Source organism: Penicillium lagena, assembly GCF_028827675.1.
Source record: "Penicillium lagena strain IBT 129212 chromosome Unknown utg000003l_segment0_segment0, whole genome shotgun sequence".
Taxonomy (NCBI): domain Eukaryota; kingdom Fungi; phylum Ascomycota; class Eurotiomycetes; order Eurotiales; family Aspergillaceae; genus Penicillium; species Penicillium lagena.
Genome location: NW_026623224.1, coordinates 2380109 through 2407031, shown reverse-complemented (window position 1 = coordinate 2407031; position 26923 = coordinate 2380109). Strand labels below are relative to the sequence as shown.

Below are 26923 nucleotides of genomic sequence, written 5' to 3'. Positions count from 1 at the left end.
TCATGGGCCAAAATAAATATACATTATTGTCGCATCAGCCCCTTGATTGGCTACGTAACTCAGCTCCCCGCCGACAGATCCACATACACAGATCGAGCGAAACATGGGCATGCGAGATCGACAACACGTACGCATGAATCAGATCTGCCATTGGCGGATTCCAAAGAAAAATGGGTGCCGGTCACTTCAGGAACCAGCCTTGCAGGGGCGGAACTCCTCCGACTTCGGTCGGGCCACTTGCAAAGTGGCTTAATCTATCAAGGGGTGACTCGTGCGGCAGTAGTTTCCACGATATTCTCATAACTCCAAGTGAGAGTGAAACCCGAGCTAAGCCCCTTGCAAGGCGGACCTTCCCCATCAATCGCGAGGGGTCGGTCGTGTGCCTGGGGTCATCACAAGGGTACAATAATGGGATGCAACCTATGCTTATTTTTTCGGAGTTGTAATCCGGCCATCTTGAAACTTGCCAGCTACAATAAGATGCTGGATTGTCAATTAGCCGAAGTTCATCAACAACGTTTTGTTTCTTCTCCCTGCAACCGAGACGATGCAGCATATGTAACAATGCATAGTTGCAATCGTGCATGGCATGAGGACGGTGGTGTCTGAGCCCAGTGCAGCTGAGTCTCTGCCTCAGATTAAACATGCAGCAACTGGGGACATACGAGACAGCCATTGTCTCTAGCCAGTACATAACATGATCCAAATTTCGCTGCTCAATTACGTCTACGAACAGTAGTTCGCATAAAGTCTTCCTCATGGCACTCACTGCGTGTCCCATGCACAGAACAAGCACATGGCCCCCCATCTCATCCCTGCTGTTGCTGAAGCTCCGATCCCCACAACTGATCCACTCGAATGCGGCTTGCCCCACAGGTTAGCTCAAGCTTAGCGGTTAAGACATCGCGCAGTCAAGAATCCTGTGACTGCAACTGTGGCTTAATATTCGGCTATTACCAGCCCGAGCCAATTTCGGCCATGATGCAGCAGCAAGCGGATGAAACATGAGAATGCCTCAGTACCCAGATCTTCCACAATAATTCCCTGACAGGAACGGACTTTGTTCCCACAATGTACCGGCGGACTTTCTCTACATTTCAGTTCCGATGCTTCAGTGGGTGAGACTAGTCGCGTAGACACACCAAAGGTAGATGGTATAATTTGAGGAACAATCTATTTATTCAGGGGAAATCGCAAATGCAGTCCACCAGACGCACCAACGGCCCGCGGATAACGTTTTCGCTTCGCGGAGCGATCCTGGACGCATCGCAGATCGAAAGCTTGGCATGTATGGGTGCCATGTGAAATTCGGAGTACATACATATTCAGCATGCTAATATGAGAAAATGGATGGAAAGGACATTTGATTAGCGGGCCTGGCACATCTACCTTCGTGATGCACGTCGTCTCCAATGCGGAGATCGTAGCGGTGATAAGATTATTTATCTCCGTTACAAGGCAGGATTTGCCGCTAAACTTCGGGGTATCTACGATTTACTCCAACTTTCGTACACTCGGATATAGGACATAATGGCTGGTTTATTATACCGTCGGCATTAGTTATTTAAAGTGTTGTCGCCATCAAATTCTCAAGCCTTCTCTAACTGAGCGCGGCATCACTCGATTATCGCAGATTGTGTACAGTGTTCTCATCATTAATAAGACGGCACAAACTTTGCACGATTAGCGGATATGTCGAAATCGATCACTCTCATCACCGGTAAGATTTTCATAATGAATCGAGAGAAGTTGATCTGATGCTCAACATTTGCAGGCGCCAACTCTGGGATAGGTTATGCCACAACCCAAGTTATTGCTTCTCACGCAGACTATCATGTAATCATGGGATGTCGGGATCTCGACAAGGGAAAGACAGCTCTATCCGAAATCCAAGCCAGCGGCATTCAAGGAACACTTTCTCTCCTCCAACTCGATGTTACATCCGAATCATCAATTTCTGCGGCAGTGGATGAAGTCGCCAGGACCTTTGGGCATGTTGACGTCTTCATCAGCAATGCGGGAACTACATCTCAAAGTGAAAGCGGACTCGATAAGCTGAAAACTATTTTTGATGTCAACGTCTTCGGCGCCATGCTTGTATCCGAAGCATTCGTGCCCCTTCTACTGAAATCAGGCCGACCATATCTGATTCAAATCTCTAGCGGCCTGGGTTCATTGGGGATGGCAGCGGACCCGAAGTATCCTATCTATCAATCTGCTTGGGATGAGTACCGAATGAGCAAAGCTGCCCTGAATATGATGACACTTCAGATGCACAAAAGGCTGTCGGCACAGAATATTCGAGTTTTCGCTGTCTGTCCCGGGTTAGTGAGGTCGCGATTGAGAGGGGAAAGTGAAGCGGCGATCAGCGCTGGCGGTGCTGCTGGCGATCCGGTGGTCTCTGGGAAGTTGATCATGGACATTATCCTAGGGAAGAGGGATGACAATGTCGGAGAATTTGTTAACAAGGACGGGACTTATCCTTGGTAAATCCGCAAATAATGCAATGGATTTAATAATAGATCTCAACATCTTGTTCTTCTGATCGACATCTGAAATTTCTTGCTGGGAGGTTACATGCCTAACTCATCAGTAACACCGCATAGCTAGCCAGGAAGTTGGAATTAATTTGACTTGACAAGATGACTTCCGATGGGAAGAAGTAGAGCAATGGTAATTCCCACGTCGACTGCACTGCAGGAACCGAGGTGTCTTGCCTTGGATGGGGTGGTGGAAATAATCTCAACATGAGGGTCTACTTCAAAAGTAGCATATTTACTGGCATCTCGGCACGGATGTGAACAGAACCCGTCTCACTCTTCCCCTGCCTTAAAGTTGTCTCCTATAACAGCTTTGAGGGACTGCTTGCTAGTCGTTCGTTGGATTTCCCGGGAATTACAATGGGGTTAAGATTCCAAACCGAATGATTTCAATAGTTCTATGGAAGTTGCACTTCATCTCTTCATTCGAAGTTTGAATCACCTAAGTCCATATCTTATGTATCCATGACCACTTCACATTTATGGGCAGAAGGTGCAATAAGAAAGTAGTGAACGGGCTTCATATCCTCTTTTTTCAGACTTGGTGAGAGCCGAACATTACCGCATCGACGGAAAAATTCAACCGCTGCAAGCCGCAGCTCCATCCACGCCAGGTGTATACCGAGACAACCACGAGAACCAGTACCAAAAGGCGAGAAAGCAACTTTGACCTCATCAGAGACTTCGTGATTCGTTTGCAGCCAGCGTGTAGGGTCAAATTCCTCTGGGTTGGGAAAGATATTTGGGTTACGGTGCATCGTGTAGCTCTGCGTGGTCACAGTCGTCCCGTGTGGTAGATAATACTTAGAAAAAGTGACACCTCCCTGTGGGACAGATCGAGGAAGTGATCCCGGGGCGGCGCCATATAACCTCAGAGTTTCCATAATGATCGCATTGAGTAATGAAAGTGTCTCGAGATCAGCATCCTTGTAGTCGTCACTCAAGTTAGCTAGCTCACTTTCAAGCTGTGAGCGTAGCGCTGGTTGCGATAGAACTGCCCATATTAGGTACGTGAGTGTGACTGCCATGGTATCAGAGCCGGCCATGATCAAGTTTCCGGCTTCCATGGCCACGTCTCCATCAGTCAAAGTTGCCTCGTTCTTTTCACTTTCACTGATTATACCCGAAAAGATATTGTTAGTAGAATCACCCTTCTGACGGCCGTTGACAACTGCTAATTTTCCATATTCGAAGAGGTAATCCCCTGCCCTGAACAGCCTCCGGAATGACTCGGATGGGATATATCGGCCAATGGTTCTGAACCAAGGTAGTTCCACGCTGAGGCCGCTCCCCATCATAGCAGACTCGAGGGTCCGAATGTACTCATTTTTCTGTCCATAAATTAGCCCCTAACGTAAGTTGCCCTCTGAATAGGCTCCATACCTTGCCCACGCGCAGCATTTCGAAAGACTCCCCAAACATCAAATGCGTGCTGACATCCGTTGCCATGAGAGTATCCCACTTCAGGATATCCGACACGCCGTTATTTTGGAGTTCATTTAGGATCTGCGAAACTGCCAACTCAACCTTATCCCTTACTACAGGCTCCCAGGTGCGTCGAAGATCCGACTTGGAGAAGGGCTTGGCGAAAAGTCTTCTTCGCTGCGCATGCATTTTTGGATCTCGCATGGCGAAGATGCCCAGCCTACCATTAGTAAGTCGTGTATACCACTCGCCTTTGATAAACCCCGAACCCACACGGTGGATCTCCTTGAAATCGGCCAAAGAGGATACCGCCACCTCGTCTGGACCAATGCGCACAATCTGGCCATATTCTTGGTGGAGTCGATGGATGTAGTAAAGCTGTTTGCCGCTTATGGTCGCCAGTTTCAGGGGTAGTCGTGTGAAGGTAGTGAAAAACGGGCCTGGAATGCGACGCAGAGGTGAAGTTATGGCCCTATATACACACTGATTTTATTGTCAATCAATCTTCAACCTAATTAGTTATAGGTAGTGAGAATTACCTGCAATAGCCATATTAACGCCAGGCAGAATGCGCACGCTCCGAATCCCAATTGCGACTCCATTATTGTAGAAAAAACCGAAGTGATGAAAAAGGTGTTCCGCACAGGCGATGTTCACACTAAACTCTTGCGTTCGCCCGCACGTCGGGTGCGACTAGAGGAAATCTGGTCTGGGGATTCCACGCAATACTGGAGATCCGTGTTCAACTTCGCGGAGCGACCGATTGGGGTTTGACGTGGGTGTTCACGAAGACACTCAGGGTGTAGATCTCTTTCTCCCTTGTTATATTTTGCGGTGACGATAGCTCTGAGTTCCTATGACGACCGCTTTTCTCGTATCTCTGCCTGCTCTCTCAGGTCAGCCAATAAGATCGGCAGTTCGTGTTGCGAGGCTTCTGGGCTTTTGATGGCCAAGCTTACTTGGGGAAAGGTATAAGAACTGGATTGCAAAAAGAGTCGGTCCGCTTCACGGAAATATGTCGAGATTTGTACGAGCAGAATGTGGATTTTGGCCCCAATCTTCTCTGGCCCCTATCTTCTGTGGCCCCTTTTAGGCCCCCAAAATCTATATCCATGGCGCACATTTGATCAGGTGGGTGCCTGAGGTGTCAGCGCCCACCGCCGCTTGTAGATAGACCTTCCCTTCTGGGAGACCACTTAGTCAATACAACTCACTCCATTCGTTTCCTCTCCTTCATGATCTCCATGATCAGGTCTCTACGTTGGCTCTCCGACTTCCCCTGAGTCTCACCGCCATCAACATAGGCTCCATAATGTAGACTCCCCGCCAGGCTTTGAGGCCTTCCATTGAGTAGGGAAATGACGATTTTACCATTCTTATGGGAGAATACACAGAGTCCCGCGGGCGTTTGAGAATGAGAGATCTTAGGTTTAGATTATTATGGATAAGGCGTGATATCATCATACTTGCGGGGATTTGCAAGGAAAGTTAAAGAACTACAAAGAAAGACTGCCTATTGATCGTAGTCTATACTCTGTCGACACAATAACATTCCATCACCACAACCGATTATGTAAATTAAAATATCGTTGAACGGTTATCTCCATCCGCTATGCGATGGTGGATCAGGAAAGTCTTTGCTCGAGCGCCCACCGTCTTCTGACGAGGATGCGGGTTCGTGTGTGATCTGAATGGTGGTCTCTTGGTAAACCTTGCCGAAGTCATCCATCTCCATGGGTTGCACAATGTTGTCCGTTGAGCCATCACGACCAAGGTCGTCGTCGCCGATCCCAAATTTCCGATTCATCCTCTGATCGGCGGTGATAGTCGTCAAGTGTGTTTCACCTTTCCGGCCCTTGGTGTTGTCAAATTTGTTGTAAGATCGGTCCTCGCTCGGCTCAGATTCGCCGATAAGATTACGACGTGTAAGCGTGTAGAGAGTGACATCTGCAAGTCCGGAGCTGGTGATGATGGCACCGGCACAGCAGAAAAAGGTCACGCTGGGAGTTTGGCCATTCTGGGTGGCCATTCGTCCAGCGGCCAAGGGCAAAGAAAGGACAATGTAGACCACTGGATAGATAGTCATGTAACCGACCACGCGGCGCAGACGTTTCAGGCTCTCAAGTTGACTGTTTCCGAGGATAGATGACTGTGCGATTTGCTTGCGCAGCTGGAAGTACATCACTGCATAAAGGCAAACAGTTCCAAACTCGGCAAGAAAGATCCAGAAGTAGTGAGTCCATAGACGAACTGTCTCATAATCCTCGTTGATCCAGCACCAGGCACCAGATGGGATAAAGACATCGGCTCCGTACATTGCCAGCGGGATTGTGACAATAATAGCCACAAAGACCCAGACACCGACAACGAAGGAAACAAATACCTTATAAGACATCTTTTTCCCCAAGACAACGAGTAAAAATGTGTGAAAAGCGATAGCCAGGACGAAAGCGCCGCTACCGGGATCACCAATTTGAAGCCATAGCCCCTGAAGAAAGCAGGCAGGGGTGCCAGACTTGATTTTGTCCGTGAGAATCCATCTCAAGCAAAGCAGAAATCCCAGTGCTTGCTGAAAATCAGCAAGCACCAGATTATAGATGAGAATAATGTATTGGTTGTATCCAATGTATCTGGTGTATTTTCCGCGCCAGAAGACCAGGCGGTAGGTAATGAAGGCGAGGAGAGATGCCGTGGCAACGAGAGAAAGAAATGCCATGACCGTAACTGCAATAAGTCCTCGCCGTTGTGCGAGTGGCAGAGGATCGATGTCCAGCTCGACCTTGCCAGTGAACCGCGGGACCAGTGTATTTCCCTCCGCTGCGACTCCGCGCATCATGTCCAATAATAAAACTCCACGCATTTTCTGCTTCGTGCTTGCTGTTTATCAGACTACAAAACCAACCATCACCATTGATTGAGGGAAAGAAGGAAGGAATTGAGCTCGTCTTAGGCGCGAATCGGGTTGAATTGGGTTCGAGGAGATTTTTCCAATAGAGTGGACAGTTCCGAGGAACAAGGTCGATAAACGTGATGGAAACAGAGTAGTTTGTGAAAAGAGTGAACTCCCCCTCAGAAATGTCCCAGCAGGGAAAAAGAAAAGAGGCGGGGATCCAAGATAAATGGCACAACAGGATTATTAGGCTTGTGGATCAACTTGACAGCGTGGGAAGTATTCACTAGTGCATACTGTATTGTGTGGGCTGAAAGAACTCTAAGCTCTACGTAGTAAAACGCAGACAATGGTCATTTTCACACAAGCCTCTTTATGGTATGACTCGGGCCTCCGCCATTGAAACTTTCACTGAAGCTAGCTATCCTGGGCCTATCTCCGTTAGGCTCAACACACTGTCGACCTCGAGCCAAGGATTCCATAGCCCTTCATACCGTCAAATCCGCTCCACCCCCAACGGCCTGATACCCTCTCAGCTATGGAACTTACGTGGATAATCTTCGAACTCTCTGGCCAAAATGTCAAATCAACACACAAAAGGCCCCCGTTTAGGCGACTTTGCCCACTGCGACCCCCATCTGACCGTTGCTGGCATTGCCTGCATGGAACCAATGAAAGAGAAAGAACGATCAGGAACCGAAGAAACCCCTGCATCTTGTGGCAATCAGCTATGAACTTCTAGGGTTCGGCGTTTTTTGCCAAGTATTATCGCTAACAAATCCCTTCCGTATGCGTGTTCTCCGTGTATTCCTGGTCTTGGCCTGGGTGCTCGGACAAGTGGAGACTGCTTGCAGCTGCAGGGGCAGACTTCTGGAACATGAGTGGAGACAAACGGTCAATTCGTGCCGGCCAACATGGCATGCACCCCCGGTGTGAAAAGGCAGTTTCTCCGAGTTGCATCAACAGGTGGGGAAATCTTCGTATTTGCCACCTCAAGAATTCGTTTTTTCGTATGATTTTGGACTAGTGGTCAGCAATAATGTTGTAGTGCGGCTGCAAGAACCAGGGACCCTGAATGATCTGGCCAATCCAAACAAATCGTTCATTAGCCGGTAGCCGCCATTTAGTTAGTTATGATATATGAAGAGACCCATTATCGAAAGCAAGTTCTTTTCGTAAACGTTGGCCAAGCCGATGAGTCGAGAAACAATGTCGATCCTGCTGGTTTTATGGGTCGCGAAAGGATTATTTAACAATAGCCCGCTCGAACACTTGAGCCGTTCCATTGGAGAATTAGATTCGCTCCACCACAAACAGTTCAATCACAGGCCGCTCGATTACCGGAAGGTTCTCTGGCGGCCATGTGTTTTGAAACCCGTGTCAGGGGTCCTCCGCTCGCTCCGCTGTTTTGTCGGAGTTCCTGCCATTTGCCACAAAGGATCGTTCTTGAGCATATCGATTCAGTAGTGTGATTCGCCCGGTGAAAATGGAACTTGCGCCATGATCCCCTGGTCATCAGCTATCAACGGGAAAACGCGACCGCGGTGGGGTATGCCCCTTTCCTGCCAAAACGATGCTAGAGAACCGGGAACCCGCCCATCGTTCCTGACATGTGCCGATTCGGCACACCTTGGATGATGCACAGGCAGGCTACTAGCGCAACTCACGGTGGAAATCAAACAAATACAGGCAGGATGATCAACCATATAATTAACCACAGGATGATTACGCACCACGCCGTTACGCTCGCCTTGACTAGGGGCGATCTTAGCTGTTTCTTTTCCCTGGAACAGGTTTTGCACACCGGGAAACAGAGCAAATGACCGCTGCGAACCTCGATCCAGGCATTATTCGTTGATTGTGTCGGGTATATCCAAGGATCCAGAAATCCATTGCTTATTTTATTCCAGGCGAACATCCGCCATCAATATGATTCTTGATTAACTAAGTTACTGACAACTCCGTATCCAAAGCCGCATTTCTGTCGGCGACTCCGTCAAGCACCGCCGATCGTAAATCGAACACCGCCAGACCTAAGAATCTAGACTACCCTTCAGTAGCAAAACTTACCCCACCCGTCAGGTCCTGATAGGCGCCAATATTATTATGGGTTAGTTGAATTCGATTGTTCTCATTTCGTTTTATCGTTCAAAAGTGAGACACACCAGGTACACGATTGTAAATGGTCAAATAGTTCCGTCGGACTATCGTGTCTGTCAAAACTTTACGAGCCATTTGACCTGATCATCCAGCTTCTGACTCAAATTGTTTTCACTTTGTCCGGTTGTTTTGGATACTCTAGACGTCCATAGGCATTGTTGCCATTGCCATCTACGATGTAACTTGGCCTCGTGTGCTGTCTAGCCTCAATATCGGCATCGAACCTTTGTTTAGCTCTGTAATAACCGACAATATAAGTGCGGCTCGCGTGAGTGCCGAGTGAAATATAGGGGCTCATGATGTCGCCATTTAGGCTAAAAGAAATTATGACATGCATTTACTAACTAGTTAGTGGCATCGTACATAAGCAAAAAATGATACCGTCAAAACTGCCAAGATAGAACCCTTTGTATTTCTCTGCTATTATTCCTGTTTTGGCCGCGAAGAGACGGCAAAGAAGTTACCATAGAAGTATACTGCGCCGAGAATAATATTCATGTCTCAAATCCATATCTCAATTCCTTCCAGTTCCAGCTCAACATGTCGGCTCCCTCTCCAAGCAGTAGGAGCATATATCGATTCATCCTCTCCATCCAGTTTTTCAACAAACGTTGCCCGCCGAGAATCATTATTCAATAGTGGGGCCACTCCACTGTTCAGATTTCCGAAAGCAAGATCTTCCCGCTCCATATTCCAAGCAGGTGACCCCAATAGTCCTAATATATCGTGCATAGGACTTAGCTCAAATAACAGACAGCCCATTGCATCATCCCATTCTGCATGCTGAATGCGCTTGCCATTTTAAATGGACATGGAATAATTGCTCTAAGGGTCTACTGTTCTCCCGTCCTCGTCTCCCTCCCAAAAAAATAATCAACACGCGATCTGGATCCTCATTTACAGTTGCAAATGCAGATGCGTGTGGGTTCAGGACAGAAAAACATCATTGCCCATTTACTCGAGGTTGAGCCTCACAGCCTTGTTGTGTGCACTGTGCAGCCATTAAAATCTAATGGATATTTGTAGGAATGGGTCAAAATTGTTTATTATGATATCCAGTCTGTGCATGAGGAATACAATCCACGAAACTACCAACAAAAAAGCAGATGAAGGAGGGTATCAATTCATCATCGGTGAGGAAATCAGATCCGGTTCAATGCTATAACCGTCATTCCATGCTATTCGCTGTGCAAATAAATCCTGAGACTACCTTCGTCGTGCATTTCGTCCATCGCGACGATTCACATACGACCGCTCGTCCTCTTCATCTTCTTCTTCGACGGGGGCTGGGGTGCGTCGCTCAGTGCGTCTCTTAGGTCGGCGCCGACGACTAGAGCTGATGTTACTGGCCGAGTCATCTGGAGCGAGGGAGCGGTCATCATCGAGGAAATCATCTTCCGTTCCACTTTCCCATGTATTGCCCACCGCAGAGAAGGGGGTGCCCATACGCGCCTCGACGTATGAGCCGCGGCGGCTCTGGTTGGCCACTGACAAGCCGGCGCCACGCTCGCGAAGAGCCCGACGCACGACTTCGGCTTTGCAATGTAGAGCTTCAAATGCGTCCTCCAGTGCCTCCATTCCCAAGAAAATGTCTCGTTCGACTTCAGCTAACGCAGCGATCTCGGTTTCCTCATCTAGGGCGATGGGGCCGCCAAAAGAAGCAGGGGAGGATGGACCGCCGTTCGGCTGGCTCGCTGGCCGGAAACTGCCGTCCATGTGGCTGGGAGTTGTACCACGGGAGATTCCACCTGTACTGAAGGGGGTGTTGGAACGGTTGCTATTCCAGCGAGAGCCGGAAGTTGTGGCAGAAGGAATGCCGTCTTCAGCTCCGCTACGGAGGAACCCATCGAATCGACCGGAGATGAGAATTTCCCACTCGTCATCGCTGATGGCGGCAAGTGTGGCCAGAACGTGGTGCAGTCCCCTATTGTTTAACATGTACATGGCAATCTCGGGGTCTCGAGGGAGGGATGAAAGTCGGTAGAGCCGTTGGATGGCTAGTCCCGAGGATACAAGTGCAGAGGACTTGGGTCGAGGCTCGTCGTCTGATCGTGGAACGGGAGTGGAGGAGTTGATACCAAGCAAGGCGCAGAAAAGGGAGCGCTCTTGAGACTCCAAATGCGTCAACATGGCAAATGTCAAAGTTTCATCATCGACCTCGTTGGGCGCACTGCTGACTTGGTCCGTCTGCTCTGAAAGCCACTTATCGACAGCCACCTTGGTCTTTTGGGACTGTCGTCTATAGTGCTCGCGGTATTCTTCCGGAACATCAATGTCCAGTTTCTGCATTGGGATATGCTCGTCGCCCTGCATCGCCGTCTCGACAGTCGAAGGTGCCATAATGAAAGGCGGCCATGTTGGTAGTTCTCGGCGTCCAGATACCAGCTCGAGCACCTCGCCCCAACTTACACCCTCTGGCCGTTCTTCTGTCTCTGGGTTGTCGCACATCCGGCACTGGCAGGGCTCGGATGAGATATCGCGTGCAAAGACAGCCTCGAGGCGATCAAGTAGGCGCCGAGCCACTGATCGATACCCTGTAGCCACCGCCAGCGAGCCATTCTTGCTCATAACTTTTTGGTAGTCATCCAGCAGACGATTAAATGGGTCAAAGAGCTTTTGAGCTGCGACTTGCGTCTGCGGCTGTTGCTGGGAGAAAGGATCTGCCACGCCAGGACTCAAAAGCAGTGTTTTGGGTACTTTGTGGTCAAGACCACCATGCTGAAGAAGGTAATCGACCCTCGGGATGGAAATTGGCACTTCGGGCGGAGGTGGAGGTGGAGGAGGGGCTCCATATGCAGGGCCTGTCATGATGGGTCGTCCATACTCAAACGAGTCATCACTCGGTGTGTGGCGATGGGACATTGAAGACCGCATCTGGGTGCGAGATGGGGGCTTTACAGGCGGTGTCATGGGTTTGCGTGGAGCCGTATACTGCTGATTGGGAGCAATGGAGGTTGCATCAGACCCTCCATCGATGGACTCTGCGCCCGTCTCGCGCACTGTAACATTGGATCGCGAAGGCGACGTTGTGGACTGGCTGGTGGACATTCTGGGCATTTTCTTCTCGTCGGAAATTTTGGATCTGGACGTCTTGCGAGTCGTTGTCCGAGGCGACGCTCGAGGTGATGCTTCCTTCTCATCTTTAGGTGTTTTGGGTTTCGGGGGAGTCTCCGATCGCGCGGTCTTGCTGGATTTGATCGCATCCTCTTTCTTGGCCCAGAGACTGGACGATGATCTGTTGCTACCGGTCTTGATCCGGATACTTGCTCTCTTTGTCTTTGGCTTCTCTTTCTCCGTTCCTTTCTCATCCCGCTCATCAACCGGTGTGCCTTTTCGCGATGATGACTGATCGACGCCGGTCAACGGCGGACTCGGAGGTGCATGGTTCTCGGTACGGTCATGGTTGTTGCCGTTTGTCTTTCCATTTTCTTTGCGGTCGGTCAGATCGGTCGGGTCCGGTGTTGGGATATCCGGCTGGCGGACGGCCTCCTTGCTGTGGGCCTTCGAAAATGTCGGGTATGGCAGGCTGGTCCTCGAGTCGTTCAGGAAGGAGGTGGTCCCCGACCGCTCAGATTCGACGCTCGGCATCGAGGACCTGCGTTGGTGGAGAGGATCCGGATCGGAGGATGTAGTGGATGTGACGGATGAGGAGGAAGAGGAAGAAGTGGAGGAGGGAGCCGTGGGGGGTTCGCGGGCGCGATCCTTGGTTGAAGGACGGGCGGACCGAGCCAGTGACGAACGCTGTTTGTTTTTGTTTTTGGAGGTTGAGGACGATTTGCGAGTGTAGCCGTTCCTGTCGCGATCTCGGTTAATTCTCAACGGCAGCATGGCTGGCGGGCTCGGGGGCGGCGAGAGCAAAGCACGAGGATCGAATCCCGCGGGTTCATCGGTCGCGGTCGGTTTACCTCAGAGGAGCAGCAGGTTGCACCGCCACGGAGGGATGCTATTTTGGGCCACCAATTCCCCGAGATGCTCGTCTGCCTGGCGCTTCGGTTGGGCAGGAAGCGGGCTGACTAGCGGGCAGCTTATCGAATCCCTGGAAGCCGGGCTAGAGATTCCCTGCATTCCGCGAGAGCCCGAGGACGAGCTCTTGCGATGGGACAACTCCAAATAATGGATGAAACAAAGGAATAAGCTCGTGTGCTCAGGCACCGTGTGCATGCGGCGAGTGGGCGGTGACGAAGAGAGAAAAACATGAAGCAAGATGGGCTACTAGTCAGTAGTTCCCCGCCCCGTGACGTGGTAGGCCCTGCTTCATCAACAACTCTACTATTCCAAGTAGGACGTAAACGAGGATGGAAAGAAAACATGTTCGGGGTATCATTCGACTTATTCTACTACTGTACAGCTCATACTTCATTCACTCCACGGCATGTAGCCCATTCGTCGGCTTGGTCGGCGAGGTCTCCAACACCCAGTTCCCATGTTCTTCATGGGCCACGCCGCCTCGTTGCGCCGCCCGGAGGACCTTGTCATTGGCAGGGGTCAAGTCGCCGGAATGGCGATCCCACAGCCAGCCTTCCTTGAGCCACATCCAAGTCAGGTAGGCGCGTAGCTCCTTGTCCTGCGGCAGCACGGTTTTCCACTCAGGGACAAAGTCAGCAGCGGTAGCACCAGTCCCCTTCCAGTCCGTGGCCAGGCCGCGCAGTTCGTCACGACAGAAGATTCGCCAGCTATCCAGGGAATATGCGCCGACGCCGGGCAGGTGTGCAACCTCCCACGCAGCGCGCGGGTCGTCATTGTCGACACATTCATCGCGGCCAATATCGCGGCCATCCAATTTCTGTGGGTAGTGGAGCTTGCGATACCGCTTGCCGTTGGTCGGGGGAGCAGAAAGCCAAGTTTGTGCCAATCTGATGCATTTCTTCGCCCGCTGGTTTTGAAAGCCCAAACAGTGTATCATTGACACCAAGTCCGAGAGCTCAGCGGCGGCCATCGCCTCAATGGTTGGATAACGTTCAAATACTTGGAAAAGAACAGGCAAGGCGACTCCGCCTCGAGTCCGATTGAGAAAGATGGTCGCGATAAGCAGTCGGAAGGGATTGTGTGCCAGCTGTTCTTGAATCAGGCCAAATGACGGGGCATCGGTCGGAGGAAAAGGAAGACATGATGCAGGGTCACCTAACAACGAAGGGAAGTAAGGTGAGACTTTGGGCGGTTTGGCTCGCGACAGAGTCGCATTTTCGGGGTTGAGAAAATATGCACTTTTCGTGGGGGATTTGGCGGGGGACCTTGGCGGGGGAGTTGAATATCGAGGCGGGAGACGAGTGCGTTGGTCGGGGAAAAGCACTGGAGGCGGAGGCAAGGGAGAATCAGGTTCGAAATCGCTGGGGACATCACTCAAAGACGAATCTGACAAAAGAAAGTCCGATGACAAATCCAACTCTTTCAAGATCTTGCGGGTCTCTTCAGGTATAGACATATTGCACAGTGGGAGTGTGGATGGTGGGTGGTGGTTGTTATTGGGAGAACGGTTGACAGAGAAATACTTTGACATCACCTCATCGCTGGAGGCTACACCTTGCGAGTCCTCGGTTATCAAAAATCCACATCCCAGAGCCCTGGGTCGGCTGGGAGTTCGTCATGACTGCTTTTGCGACTGCTTCCTGGACTTTTGGAGGGCGTCCCTTTCGATTCCTTTGGAGTCGACACCTTCACTTCTTTTGCGGGGGGAGTGCCTTCGCGAGGTGCTACTTTCAAGAGGCTTTCGCGATGTTTATCGGCCTTCTTCTTTTTCTGACGCTCTCTCTTGCGCTTGTTTCGTTTGGCTTTGTTGGAAGAATGGTGGTCGGGGGCCTCAACTTCGGGCAGATTGTCATGGCGAGCTTTCATGTCGTAATCAAGGTGATGGTCTTCGGCATCCACGCTGTTCCCTTCCATGGGCATTTGGGACACAATCAATTCTGCAGGGTCATCGCTATCATGCACCCGCTTCTTCCTCTTTGGCTTCTCCTCCCTATTAAGGTCACTCTTCCGCTTCTGTTGTCGCTCGTCGCCAAATCGATGGTCCTCCAGGGCATCAATATTGGGTTCAGCCCGCTCCACTTCGGGCTGACTGTCTGGGGCTAAGGTAGATTCTTCTAAGAAAGCATCCGACATGACGGTCGGGGAGTTCCGAGTTTCGTTGCTCCCGTCGGGTCCAGTGTTCTCGGGTAAGTCGTCATTGTCGAGCAGTCGCTTCTTTCTCTTTGACTTCTTCACGGGTCTATCGGGGTTTCTCCTTTGCTTCTTCCGTCGCTCATCGCCAAATTCAACCCCTTCCAAAGCATCAATATCGGCCTCAGACATCGAGCTATTCATAGTCAAATACAATTTGCGCACGTATCTGATCAGGCGATAGATGGCCATCTTGTCCGTTCCAGCGTCCATGGCTTCCTTGCTGATGTGGTCGACGAATTCACATCTCTCGGAGCGTACCACGGGGTAACCGCCTTTCGTCATGAATGGGTGAGACACAATGGACTGCATCAGCTTGTCTCGCTTGGAAGGCTCCAATGAAGCGAAGATGGCATCTTCCTCCATTGTCTCGTCCTTGATATCGCCTTTCAAAGCTTCGTCGGTGTGTCTATTCGGAAATCCCGCGTCCTCCATTGTTAACGTTTCAAAGTCCACAGATTTCCTTTCGGAGCTCGCAGCTTCCTCTGCGTCAGCCACATCGATAACGCTGCTTGAAGCATCGCTAGCTCTCTCGTCCGGTTCCTCGCCCTCGCTCTGGATCAGGTTGTCTTGATTGAAAAACTCCGATGGATGAGCTAACACGCTTTTCTTCTCAGGCGTCTTCTTGCTGAATAGACCGTCGGTCTTTTTCTGCCGAGATAACGCAGTCGCGGAAGGCCGGGCCTGAGGAACCTCTGCAGCAATGGATGCAAACGAGGGAGGACAGGTCGGTCCAGCTAAGATGGTATCTTTCTCTATCGCTTCCTCGTCGCTGACATCGCCATTCAGGGCATCGTCAGCAGATCTACCCAAAAATCCAGTCGTTTCGATCTGTGATTCTTCGGGTTCCACAGAATTTCCCACACAGCTCTCCCTGGATTCGTCTTCGACCTGCTTGAATTCATCTTGGTTGGACGGCTCCAACGAGGCAATGCCACCATCTTCATCTGCGTCCATCATATCGATATCGCCGTTTGAAGTTTCGCTGGCATGCTCACTTAATAATGCAGGGTCATCCATGTCCAGTAGTGGAGCTTCGGCCCCTGCAAAATTGTCGACATTACTCTCACTCGATCTCTGAGGCTTCTGGGTAGCCTCATCCTCGTCGTCGCTTGAAAGGTCAATCATTGTGATCGTTCGGTTCGCCACTCCCTTCTTTCCATACGTATGCTTGATCTTCCTGGGTGAAGGCACATAAACATAACGCGACTTTTTGGACGCCGAGGCAGCAGTGTCTGGTTCATCTGCCGCGCCATCAGAGGACGTAATTAACAAGCTCTCGGCGACGGCATGTTCGGAGTTCGATGCCTCCAGGTTCGCTTCGTCAGACAAGATATTGTCACAGGCTCGGTCAAACAGCTGCTCGAATGACTCATTGAAGTGGAGTAGTTTGTAGGAATCGAGGTCGAAGTTTGGAGGCGATATGACGACGGAGACCCTGTTGGTGGAAGTCATCTCGTGTATCTATCGCTGGTATGGACCGGGCTAGGTTGGGGTCGGCAAACGAAGAAATCTATGGCGGGGGAGGCATATGAAGCGCAGGCAGATGGCTTGGTCGGCTCAAGGATTCGGCTGTAAATGAAAAGAGATCTTGTTAGATCATGCGCAGACAAGGTCAGAGCTGGCTCACGGATGCTCAAGGTTGCTCAGACGTCTGGGGTTCCGCGAAAGCCATGGGCACAACCAGCCTCGGCATGGCCCAGACGCGAGTCTCGACGTTGACGCGTGTAGTTACGCGTTTGACAGAGAGATGGCCCGTGAAGGATGTCCCAAACCGGTGGGCGACTGGTCAGGGACCGGAAGGAAGAGAGCTGATCTGGTAAAGAGTGGTAGAGAGCAAGACGGAAAGAGGAAGGGACAAAATGGGAGCTGCGGAGAAAGTCCAAAGAAGAATTATGCGCACGGACCATCGCCAGGTACCCGTGGAGTATACAGATTTACCGTCACTTCGCGTTGAGGTGTAGATGTGTTACGTCGCGGGCTTTTGAGCCATTAGCAGCATTATTTATGCCAATATACGCTCTCTCTATATATTCTCACTCGATCTCTCTATACAGAATACCCAGCCGAACTCAATTGTCTCGGCTCTCCTGCAGCATCAAAAGTGCCATTCGGCAGGACACGAATCGCCTGCGCCGTACTCTGCCCGGGAGCAACCCAGGAAACGTTGTGACCACGAGACTCCATGAATGCAACAGTAGAGTTGTCATAGGCATACTCGAAGGTGACCTGGTTAGGGACGAGCTGGTCATGCAGCCGTGGTTTGGCCAGCGCTTCGGCAGCAGTCAATCCTTGATCGACGACGTGGATGATATTCTGCACCGTAGCGGTGATGATGCGACTGCCTCCGGCAGCACCGGTGATCAGGTATAGTGTTCCATCCGGTCGGGTCACGATTGCAGGTGTACAGGACGAAAGAGGGCGCTTACCGGGTCGGATGTAGTTCGCAGGGGAAGGGATGAAGCCAAAGGAGTTGGAGGATCCGGGGATCGAGAAATCTGCAGCAATTCAATAAGACAAAACTGACTGTTTATGGCAGGGGGCGATGCGTACCATTCATTTCATCGTTCATGATGATTCCCGTTTCAGGGACCATGACTTGACTGCCGAACAGAAGGTTGATAGTCGTGATGACCGAGATCGCGAGGCCAGAGTGGTCCGCTGCTGCGATGTGGGAAGTTCCCGGACTAAAACACAAAGTTAATCATACATAGCAAAGGATAATCAGGGAGTCGGGTGAGATATACGTGTCCAAGCTCTCTAAGCCCGCGGGGTCATAAGCGGATACATTCAGAGTGTGAAAGTCGGAGATCTTGGAATGAATTTCGTCGATGGTGGACTGGTTCAACATGCTGCGCTCATATTCATACATTCCCTTGACAAACAGAGGGTCACCGAGTTCCGTTCGCTGTGCAAATGTTTATTAGAAAATTCCATTGGGTGCCGGAGAGAACAATCTTACCTCGCCGTAACCAAAGCGCATGGCCTCGTCCATACGATGGGTGCTCAGATCCACAGATTCCTCAGACGAGAAGAAACCCTTGTAAGTGTCGAGGATTTTCAGGATACTCATAGCGACAATCCCACTCGAAGGGGCACTGGTGCTAGTAATCGTGTAGCCACGGTAATCAATCTGAGAGATATTGCGGATGGCAACATCGTAGTCGCGCAGATCTTCCAAGGTCATTGTGCCATTTGCGCGCTGCAAAGCATTAATCATAGTCTCAGCAATGGGACCTGAGTAGAATGCATCAGGACCCTGCTGTGCAATAACTTCGAGTGTATCCGCATAGCGCCGCCGGGTGATGATGTCTCCCACGCCCAAGCGCGTGCCATTCGGGGCAAAGTCCAGGGCCCATGTGGGGTCATTGACGAGGAAGTTCGGCCCATCGCCGACTGCCGAGTTCATGTAATTGACCAGGTCCGCTGTGACGGGGAAGCCTTCACGGGCGGTCCGGATGGCTGGCTCCAACAGTGTAGCCCACGGCAGAGACCCATAGTTCTTGTGAAGATGCTCCAGGCCGCGGACTTCACCGGGCACACCGCTGATATTGGCATTAGCATAGCTGTCCCCGACAAACAGATTGTCATATCTACCTAGCCAATCCGCCGAAAATCGAAGCGTCAGTGTTGTTTCTATACATTTCCTGGAAGGCAGCTGCCGGTGCTTTCTCGCGAAAATCAATAAACTCGTAGGAGCCATTGGGTGCGTGTACGAGCATGAAGCCTCCTCCACCTATACCACTATGGTACATCCCTAAACGGCGTTAGCAAGCTGCACTTGTTTTGGATGTCATAATTTATCAGAAACTCACCGATAACTCCAACACAGAATTGGGTCGCCACCAACTGTTACAAATCCGTGTGAGAAATAGGCATCCATATAGTGTAGCAGAAGTAAACTGACAGCATCAGCGGCATTGCCGCCCTTTTCCAGAATGTCTGTTCCATGGCGCGAGCAAATCGAGCTCTCACTGGCAACAGCGCCCAGCTTGCCAGGCCCAATACCCCGATGGGAAGCATCGCGGCCATCGAGGTCCCGATCAAAGAGTTCCAACGGCGAAGTGTAAACATTGGGCAAATGCACCACCACCAAGACCAAGGACAGTACCGCGAAGAGGCGGAATCTCATCGGTCGAACCATACTTGCGATCCTTTCCCACCTTCCAATACGTGATGTCGAATGAGATCCAACTGCGGTTCCCGACTCAAGGGAGGATGGTGCAGATGAGGGCAACAGGGGCTGTTCAAATGGTTATTCTCTCAACGACCCCGCCAGCAGTAATAGGGTAGAATGAAACAAGAGGCAGGGTACTTATTTACCAATTTCTCCGCATCTTGTGTGCCGATCTCTGAAGGGTGTGGCAGGGGCATTCCACTTGGCAGGGATCCTAGCGGGTCTTGGCCGCTAGGAAGATTTTGATTTGAGGTTGCTGATTCCAGACAAGTCCACAACTGAGTATCGCAACGGTGGCGTGAGAGATAGTGCCAAAATATTCCTTTTGTTCTGTTATAAGTAGCGTTTCTGGTGATTATAAATGGAAGAAGAAGATAATAAAAGATTCCGTCGGTACTAGGAAGGGGCACGAGACCCCGCCGATAAGCTAATTATTAATTGCCAAGCCTCGGAGTAACATAGATAACTAACTAGCGGCACTGTGTCCTCGACAAACTCTACTGTGCACCTACCAAGTGCATAATAGCATTTGTTGTTTATTGTCTAGACTAGCTATCAGTATCGACCGCTTGTCTAATCCACGCAACACTCTCGGCCCACTCAGGCGGGATCTCTTCTAGTGGTTCCAGCGTCGCAACAACAAGCTGGCAGCCCCAGTCCCGGACATACCACCGGTGGGACAGAAGGCGCATGCATACCCCATAATATAGGAAGAAAATTCGGGCTAGCCAGTCGCCCTTTTGGAGAAGCGTTAGGTATTCTTCGGTGATGAATAGCGGCCATGCAATAAGGCCTCCATACGGGCCAGTCTTAGGCCACGGCTCGACAGCCCGGTAAAGAAGCTGCCAAGTTGTTTGATATGTGATTTTTCCTGGGCACTGGCTTTTGTCGATGGTGGTGTGCAACCGGCCGAGCGATTCCATAATTTTTCTATAATCATCAGTACCGCGTGAAATACTATTCGCAAGGGACATACTGGTGTAACTCCAACAGTTCTACCATTCTTGCGTCTAATAAGCCATCGCTGCAAAACTCGTCAATACCTACCATTTGGTGCAGACTTCGGAATGAAATTGCATACCTATTGAGGTTTCTCTTTGTGAGATCTTCGTGTCGGTCACTAAAGCATTTCCAGCCCTTCAATTCGCCCTCGCTGTCAAACGAGTTGATCTGATTGAATAACATGGCACAGCCAGTGATCAACGTGCGGACCTCGAGAACCGCAGAAAGGGGATCCGCCGGGCGGTTTTCAGGGGATATACTTGGAAGACCGGTCGCAAACAACATGATGAATACGGATGACATGAAGGCCGGTTCTAGATGCTGCGGTGAGATGTTGGAGAGAACCTTCCCGAGCCCAGAACACGCTTGGCTCTGGTAGCGCAAAGCAGCATTGATCCATGATGGACGGTTAACGGTCTCAATTGAGGCCAGGTGTAATGCAGATAATGCGAGCAAGCCATCAAGCAAGTATGGGAAAAGAGTAGCCATGCGAGGAATACTGATAGAAAAATGATGGGCCGATATATCGTCTTCGGACAAAGTGTGATACGTCGAGGTTAAGTACTGATGTAGCAGCCTTGTCTCCAGCATACGAGTCGACCACGGATCTCCCGTAGTCGGGATCAGAGACCCATTGTCAGACCCATCATGAGACGTCGATGTTTCAGGGGGGCTGTCTTCTTCGTTTGAGGGCGGATAGTTACACTCGAGTTTTCGCCTTTTGCATAGCGAGCATTTCGGGCTCCCCTCATCGCACTGACAACATGTTAGATTGGGCTTTTAACTCTGCAGAGAGCAATATAAGTTGTAGGAGAAGAAACAGTGTGGGCAATTCAAAACTATCGGTTTTCAATCGCGGGTGTACACACGGCGAACTGAGCGACCAATACGCACATGAACGAACCTACCTTGACATGTCTCCGTTTACACTCCAAACAGCCCTTCCGGGACTTGGTATGGCTGCGACGCGACGGCATCGACGGCCGCTACGTTCCATCAACTCGGAAATTGCCACTCCCGCTGCATCGAAGATGGTGGTGATGCCGCTCCTTTGAACTGGGGAGTGAGAAACGGTTCACATTATTCCTCGGCCGGGGGGGATCGACAGCACATGATACGCCCTGATTGGACGATTCTGCTGAGGTAATCATGTATAGCGTCCGAGTTTCGAAAGGGTTTGGAGAGTGATTGGAGAGACAGCCTCAGTTAAGGTCTAAAACTGAGAGAAGACAAAAAGCCCGGTCTCGTATGAAAAATCAAGTCATAACAATAGTGTTTGGCTACTTGGGATCTCGATCCACCCGGCACTTGTACAATATATATCCGATCGATCAGCATTACGAATACCTAACCGAAACAACGCGGAAAGATTCACAGCTCATAGATAGAAGTAGACAGCTCCAACTGCCCCACATTAAGCCAGCCTCTGCTCCGGCAAAGACAGCGAGTTGATTTACCTACTGTACAAATGTGCCCTTCCCCGCAGTTCCCCTCCCCCAATGTGGAGTCGTGGGGCCGGTTCCCGGCAGTTATAACTCCGAATGCACATGCCGTGAGAAATCGAGTACAACAACTATATTCTTTTGCATGATTGAGGTGGAGACCACTCGAAAGTATAACTACACCTTGACAAACATGACTCTCACAACGCCTACGGATAGCTTTGCAATATCCTTCCTCCCTCAACTCCTGCTTGCAAAACCATACACCCTCGCTTTTGCAATCATCGCGCTTCCAATCCTATCAGTGCTTGTCCACGACATCTTATTATTCCTCCGCCTCCCCCCTGGACCAATACCTCTTCCCTTCCTCGGCAACCAACTAATAATCCCAACATCATCACCATGGATCCAATTCGAGAAATGGGCTCAACAATACGGTCCAATATTCACGCTGTGGATTGGCCGCCGTCCCACAATTGTGATATCTGACCCGAATGTGGCGGTAGACCTCCTCGAAAAACGGAGCACCAAGTTCAGCTCCCGCCCCCGCTTCGTGGTAATGGGAGAACTATATTGGGACAATGCGGGTATTTTGGTGCAGCCTTATGGAAAGGAATGGCAAATAAGACGACGGATGCTTCATCAGGCGCTGAACCCCTCCGCACTCCGCCTGTACAAGCCTGTGCAAGAGGCCGAGGCAACGAGGTTGTGTGCTGCCCTGCTTGATAGGCCGGAGTCATACGAGATGCTCATCGACCGGTTCACGGCAAGTGTAGTGTTTAGCATCGCCTACGGTCATCGGATAGATTCTATGAGCTCTAAGGTCATTCGCGAAAGACTTGACTTTATGCAATATTCGGCATCCCTCAATGTACCAGGCCGGTTCCTCGCTGAGACAATTCCCTGGCTCAAGCATGTGCCAAATATTCTTGCGCCATGGAAAGCAGAGATTCAACGCCGAGGCCGTGAAGAGGCTGCTACGAATATAAGTCTTGTTCGGCGTGTCCAGGATGAAATCAAGAATTCTGACCAGGTCCCCGACTCTCTGACAAAATTGCTTCTTGAAGCACGCGAGTCTGACCCTGCTTCTTTTGGCGTCCTCAGTGAACGGGACTTCTCGTTTGTGCCTGCGTCACTCTTTGGAGCTGGCAGTGACACAACGGCTAGTACGCTCTGCAGCGCAATCCTTATGCTAGTGACAAACCCAGGCGTTCAAGCCATTGCGCATGCAGAACTCGATCACGTAATTGGAACCTCCCAATTACCACGGTTCAGTGATGAGGCGAATATGCCATATATCAAGGCACTTTGCAATGAGACGCTTCGAATCCGCCCCGTGGCCGTACTGGGGGCACCCCACATGCCAACTCTGTTGCCGACTCATATAAGGGCTACACAATCCCGCAGGGCACGACAATTCTCTCCAACTCATGGGCTATTAATCTCAACCCAATTTATTACCCGAACCCCCACCACTTCAACCCACTCCGCTTCCTGTCCGTCGATCCAGCCATACTGCCGTATCTCCCTTCCCTGTCAGAAGAGGACATCGCCGAGGCATCACCACCAAGGCCTCATCCTGCTAAGGAAGGTCATAGCTCCTTTGGATGGGGCCGACGTATTTGTCCTGGTGCCGGACTGGCGCAGAACTCCTTGTTCATTGCACTGGCACGCCTGCTGTGGGCATTTGAAATTCGGCCGGCGAAAAATCCCGACGGGTCTGAGAGAAGCTATGATACTTTTGACTATACGCAGGGGTTCAATATACGACCCTTTCCATTTAAATGTGAGATTCGGGTAAGGAGCGAGGCACATCGACGGATTTTGAGGGAGGAGCTGGAGGACGCTGAAGCGGTTATGAGTCGATTCCCTCCATTTGAAGAGTAAATTGCAGGTAACTAGTCGATAGTAGACTGGACCACTGCAAATACAGGGTTAGGGTGGTTACGTGCCTCATGCATAACACGCAGCTTGGTTTTAGAACTATCACCTTGTTTTTCCTAGCAGCGACTCGTAAGTCTTAAACGGGACTATAGCAACAGTAACCATGAGAGCGCCAATCCATGCGTCCGTAATGATTTGAAAGACACCAACCATTTCGTTTTGAGGATGATGCCAAAGAAACAAGAACTGGAGAGTTGACAGATTTTAAACCAGAGAAGAACGTTATATAGCTCGCCTAAAACTCAACACGGAACATCTTACTGTTTCGTATACGTTCACCGTACACATAGAATACAATGGGCAGCGGGGCAAGTGCCAGCGCAATAAAGCCGAGCAGTGAGTTGCCCCAACCGAGACCGAGCGCGGCATACATTGACGGACCGGCCATTGGAAGGATCGCGCCTATTAGAGACCGGAATACGGTATTCGCAGCCATGGCAGAAGCGGAATAGACGGTATAAGCGTCGACCAGATATGTGCTAGTAGTCATCTGTGGCGAAGTTAATACGTTGCAAAAGGGCGTCGCAGTTAGATCCGCACTTACAAATGCTATCAACATGCCGACACCAAGGAACGAAGTTCCAATAATAGGCACGATCCAAGGATCGTGTTTCTCAGCAGACCAACCATACATAAACAGCGCAAGTGGAATGAACAACGCGCCGGGGATCATGGGAGGGAGTCGATACTCCGGTTTCGAGATGCCGCCATTCCTGGCCGTCATGTAATTCAGCAGCCGGTCGGAAGTCACGCCCAGGATGAAAAGGCCGATCATAGACCCGATTCCAATGCCGAGGTATGCGAGTCCAACTGATCCCTCTGAGAAGTGGTAATTTCTCTCAAAAACCTCGGTTATGGTAGTGAAAAGCAGATACAGGTATCCATAAATCACAGCGACATAGAGCGAGAGCAGGAAGACAATCGGGGAAAGGAAGAGCATCTTTGTAGGGCGCACAATAGAGAACCAAAAGCGGTCTTTCGGACTGCGGCCGTCGTCGAGGGCAGAGCGTAGATTAGCGTTTCCGGTCTCCTTCTGTAGCTTTTTCGTCCTGCGGTCGAGAAGCGTCGGGGGGTAGGACTCGCGGATGGAGAGGAACGAGCTGATAGAGACGGCGCCGCTCTGGAAGAGAGTTAGCTGTTATTATTCTTTTTCTCTATGTCATATTTCGCACTTACCGCCATTGCAAGGACCCAGAAAGTCCACCTCCAGCCCTTTGCTTCTGCGAGATATCCGCCAGCTATGTCAAAGGTTATCCATTATGTTCAGTGCCTTTTAATCGAATACGAAGAGAAAAAAAGACTTACCAACCGGACCAACGACAGGTCCAATCAGAGGACCAATAGCCCAAGAAGCCATGGCACCACCTCTTCTCTCCTGTGGAAACATATCCGCGATCGAACCGGCTCCAATAGTCAAAGGACAGCTGCCAGCGCAGCCCGCAAAAAAGCGGAAAACAATCAAGCTGCCAATCTCCGGGGCGAGAGCACAGGCGATCGTGAAAATCACATAGAGCAGGTTGCAAGTAGTATAGATAATTCGGCGTCCGTACATTTCCGACAGAGGCGCAATGATCAGTGGACCGAAAACATAGCCGAGCAGGTAAACCGATACAACAAAAGAAGAAAGTTGGGTGTTGGTGAGATGGAACGCTTTCATCAACTCGGGCACACCAGGTGCAAACATTGAGGAACCGAGGGGTCTAATGGTGATTCATGGTTAGTCTTGTAAGAGCCAAAGGCTTCGTAGGGCACATACGTGAGGAATGTGATCAAGGAGATGGAGATTGTCGCAGAGGCTTTTCGCTTCGTGGTCCAATTCAACGGATTCTCCGGGTCATCTGGGCCATCCCAATCGACGATATTAGGATCCCGCGGCGCCTTCTCTTTCTGTTGATTCTCGCCATCCTGTGTCTCAAGAGGCCCTTTCTCGACATCTATATCTTGCACCTCGTGTTGCGAAAGTTTCTCCTCATTGATATGGTCAATATCCGTATTGCTGTTCTCTGGTGTAGGACCGTGGACGGAAGAGGTCTCTATAGAGCGGTTTCAGAAGATTGTTTTCCGCGGTGGGGAAAATGCTCCCCACACAAAAAGAAATAAGAATAAAACGGAAGCTTACTCTCGTCGTCTGCCATTTTAGAGGCGCAACGCCCAGATGGCAACTCTTGATGAAACACGCTCGGACGCAATTGGGGGCTGATTTTCAGTCTGAAGGGGGCGACCTTAGGCTGTTGGCGTGACTTGCGTAATTAGAGTATCCAGGTAAGACCGGACCAAGCTTTTGACGACCAGACAGCCTCCAGTTGAACGGATGCACGAAAGGAACCGTGCCGGTTGCTTGGGGAGGTCGCCGGAGAGGAAGTGAAAAGAGGAGGTATTAGCGACAGAGCGGGAAAACAGCTTTATGAGCAATCCCGAATAATATTAATGCAGGGAAGCCGGGCTTTAGGGGTGGGGACGGACTTTAGCACCGATTAATGACGGCCTGCCTCTGCGACCGTGTAGGATTTCGGAGCTACCCACCATAGGGGTTCTGGTCAGGTTGTCGGCAGGTTCCCCATCCGGCTCCCGGCGCATATCGTATGCATAAAACACCCGGGGGCTCGTTCTCTGATCGGGAATGCGCCACCAGTTTAGAAGCCAAGCTTTTGACCGGGATCCATTGAATAGCAACTCGAAACAACCAGATGAGGACCCCCGTAGGTAAAAGGCGGGGAACTGGAGACCTAGCGAGTCTGGGGAATATATCCCCACAGCCTTTGGGCGGGTTGTATTTCTGCTTCTCTCGTCGCCGACCCATGGGAAAGAGTAAAACACCTTATGCGATGCCCGCGTGCATTGCTCATGGCAACTGCATAAGCGCCCCCACTTGATTGGTTCCATGCACACGATCGGAAGGGAAATGCCGAATGCACGATACTGTCATCACATCGGAAAACACCAGTTATATTTTCAGCTCGAGATTCTGAGATCGGTCTCGTCAATCTTTACTTTACTATGATGCAACTGGTCATTGCTGCTGCTGACAAGGAATGACGGATGACCTTATTAATAATACTGAATAAAGCGAAGAGGACTTTGGGATAGAATCGCCATGGACTTCGGAGTTTCGGGTTCGGAAGCAGTCATATGTTACTTTCCTCTTTTGATCTTTGAGTAGAACCGATAATTTCCGTAGCTCGCATTT

At 50.6% G+C, this 26923-nt stretch overlaps 11 protein-coding genes across 11 annotated transcripts; 3 read left to right on the top strand and 8 right to left on the bottom strand.

Moving 5' to 3' along the window:
• Positions 1-1692: 1692 nt before the first annotated feature.
• Positions 1693-2490, top strand: N7510_006148 (putative short chain dehydrogenase/reductase; the record flags this gene model as incomplete). The annotated part of the gene is made up of 2 exons (XM_056978074.1): positions 1693-1720; positions 1775-2490. The coding sequence occupies 2 exons, from the start codon at positions 1693-1695 to the stop codon at positions 2488-2490; spliced, it is 744 nt and encodes a 247-aa protein (XP_056834106.1).
• Positions 2491-2995: 505 nt separating this feature from the next.
• On the bottom strand, positions 2996-4448 carry N7510_006147 (cytochrome P450; the record flags this gene model as incomplete). Its single annotated transcript, XM_056978073.1, has 2 exons — positions 2996-3871; positions 3924-4448. Coding segments are annotated over 2 exons (1401 nt in total), but the record flags the coding sequence as incomplete, so codon positions are not given.
• Positions 4449-5562: 1114 nt separating this feature from the next.
• Positions 5563-6825, bottom strand: gprC (the record flags this gene model as incomplete). Its single annotated transcript, XM_056978072.1, has 1 exon — positions 5563-6825. One exon carries the CDS (start codon positions 6823-6825, stop codon positions 5563-5565), a length of 1263 nt encoding a protein of 420 aa, XP_056834104.1.
• Positions 6826-10221: 3396 nt separating this feature from the next.
• N7510_006145 (uncharacterized protein) lies at positions 10222-12843 on the bottom strand (the record flags this gene model as incomplete). Its single annotated transcript, XM_056978071.1, has 1 exon — positions 10222-12843. The coding sequence occupies one exon, from the start codon at positions 12841-12843 to the stop codon at positions 10222-10224; it is 2622 nt and encodes an 873-aa protein (XP_056834103.1).
• A 78-nt stretch (positions 12844-12921) lies between these two features.
• Positions 12922-13176, bottom strand: N7510_006144 (uncharacterized protein; the record flags this gene model as incomplete). The annotated part of the gene is made up of 1 exon (XM_056978070.1): positions 12922-13176. The coding sequence occupies one exon, from the start codon at positions 13174-13176 to the stop codon at positions 12922-12924; it is 255 nt and encodes an 84-aa protein (XP_056834102.1).
• A 199-nt stretch (positions 13177-13375) lies between these two features.
• On the bottom strand, positions 13376-14437 carry N7510_006143 (putative pre-mRNA splicing factor; the record flags this gene model as incomplete). Its single annotated transcript, XM_056978069.1, has 1 exon — positions 13376-14437. The coding sequence occupies one exon, from the start codon at positions 14435-14437 to the stop codon at positions 13376-13378; it is 1062 nt and encodes a 353-aa protein (XP_056834101.1).
• Positions 14438-14727: 290 nt separating this feature from the next.
• On the top strand, positions 14728-15084 carry N7510_006142 (uncharacterized protein; the record flags this gene model as incomplete). Its single annotated transcript, XM_056978068.1, has 1 exon — positions 14728-15084. One exon carries the CDS (start codon positions 14728-14730, stop codon positions 15082-15084), a length of 357 nt encoding a protein of 118 aa, XP_056834100.1.
• A 1723-nt stretch (positions 15085-16807) lies between these two features.
• Positions 16808-19303, bottom strand: N7510_006141 (gamma-glutamyltransferase; the record flags this gene model as incomplete). The annotated part of the gene is made up of 9 exons (XM_056978067.1): positions 16808-16956; positions 17079-17152; positions 17234-17669; positions 17725-17858; positions 17919-18079; positions 18134-18716; positions 18769-18928; positions 18987-19020; positions 19079-19303. The coding sequence occupies 9 exons, from the start codon at positions 19301-19303 to the stop codon at positions 16808-16810; spliced, it is 1956 nt and encodes a 651-aa protein (XP_056834099.1).
• A 593-nt stretch (positions 19304-19896) lies between these two features.
• On the bottom strand, positions 19897-20839 carry N7510_006140 (uncharacterized protein; the record flags this gene model as incomplete). Its single annotated transcript, XM_056978066.1, has 3 exons — positions 19897-20278; positions 20325-20372; positions 20430-20839. The coding sequence occupies 3 exons, from the start codon at positions 20837-20839 to the stop codon at positions 19897-19899; spliced, it is 840 nt and encodes a 279-aa protein (XP_056834098.1).
• Positions 20840-21985: 1146 nt separating this feature from the next.
• On the top strand, positions 21986-23679 carry N7510_006139 (cytochrome P450; the record flags this gene model as incomplete). Its single annotated transcript, XM_056978065.1, has 2 exons — positions 21986-23134; positions 23200-23679. The coding sequence occupies 2 exons, from the start codon at positions 21986-21988 to the stop codon at positions 23677-23679; spliced, it is 1629 nt and encodes a 542-aa protein (XP_056834097.1).
• A 292-nt stretch (positions 23680-23971) lies between these two features.
• Positions 23972-25871, bottom strand: N7510_006138 (MFS transporter; the record flags this gene model as incomplete). The annotated part of the gene is made up of 6 exons (XM_056978064.1): positions 23972-24226; positions 24281-24856; positions 24913-24974; positions 25042-25436; positions 25493-25769; positions 25856-25871. 6 exons carry the CDS (start codon positions 25869-25871, stop codon positions 23972-23974), a joined length of 1581 nt encoding a protein of 526 aa, XP_056834096.1.
• Positions 25872-26923: the final 1052 nt, after the last annotated feature.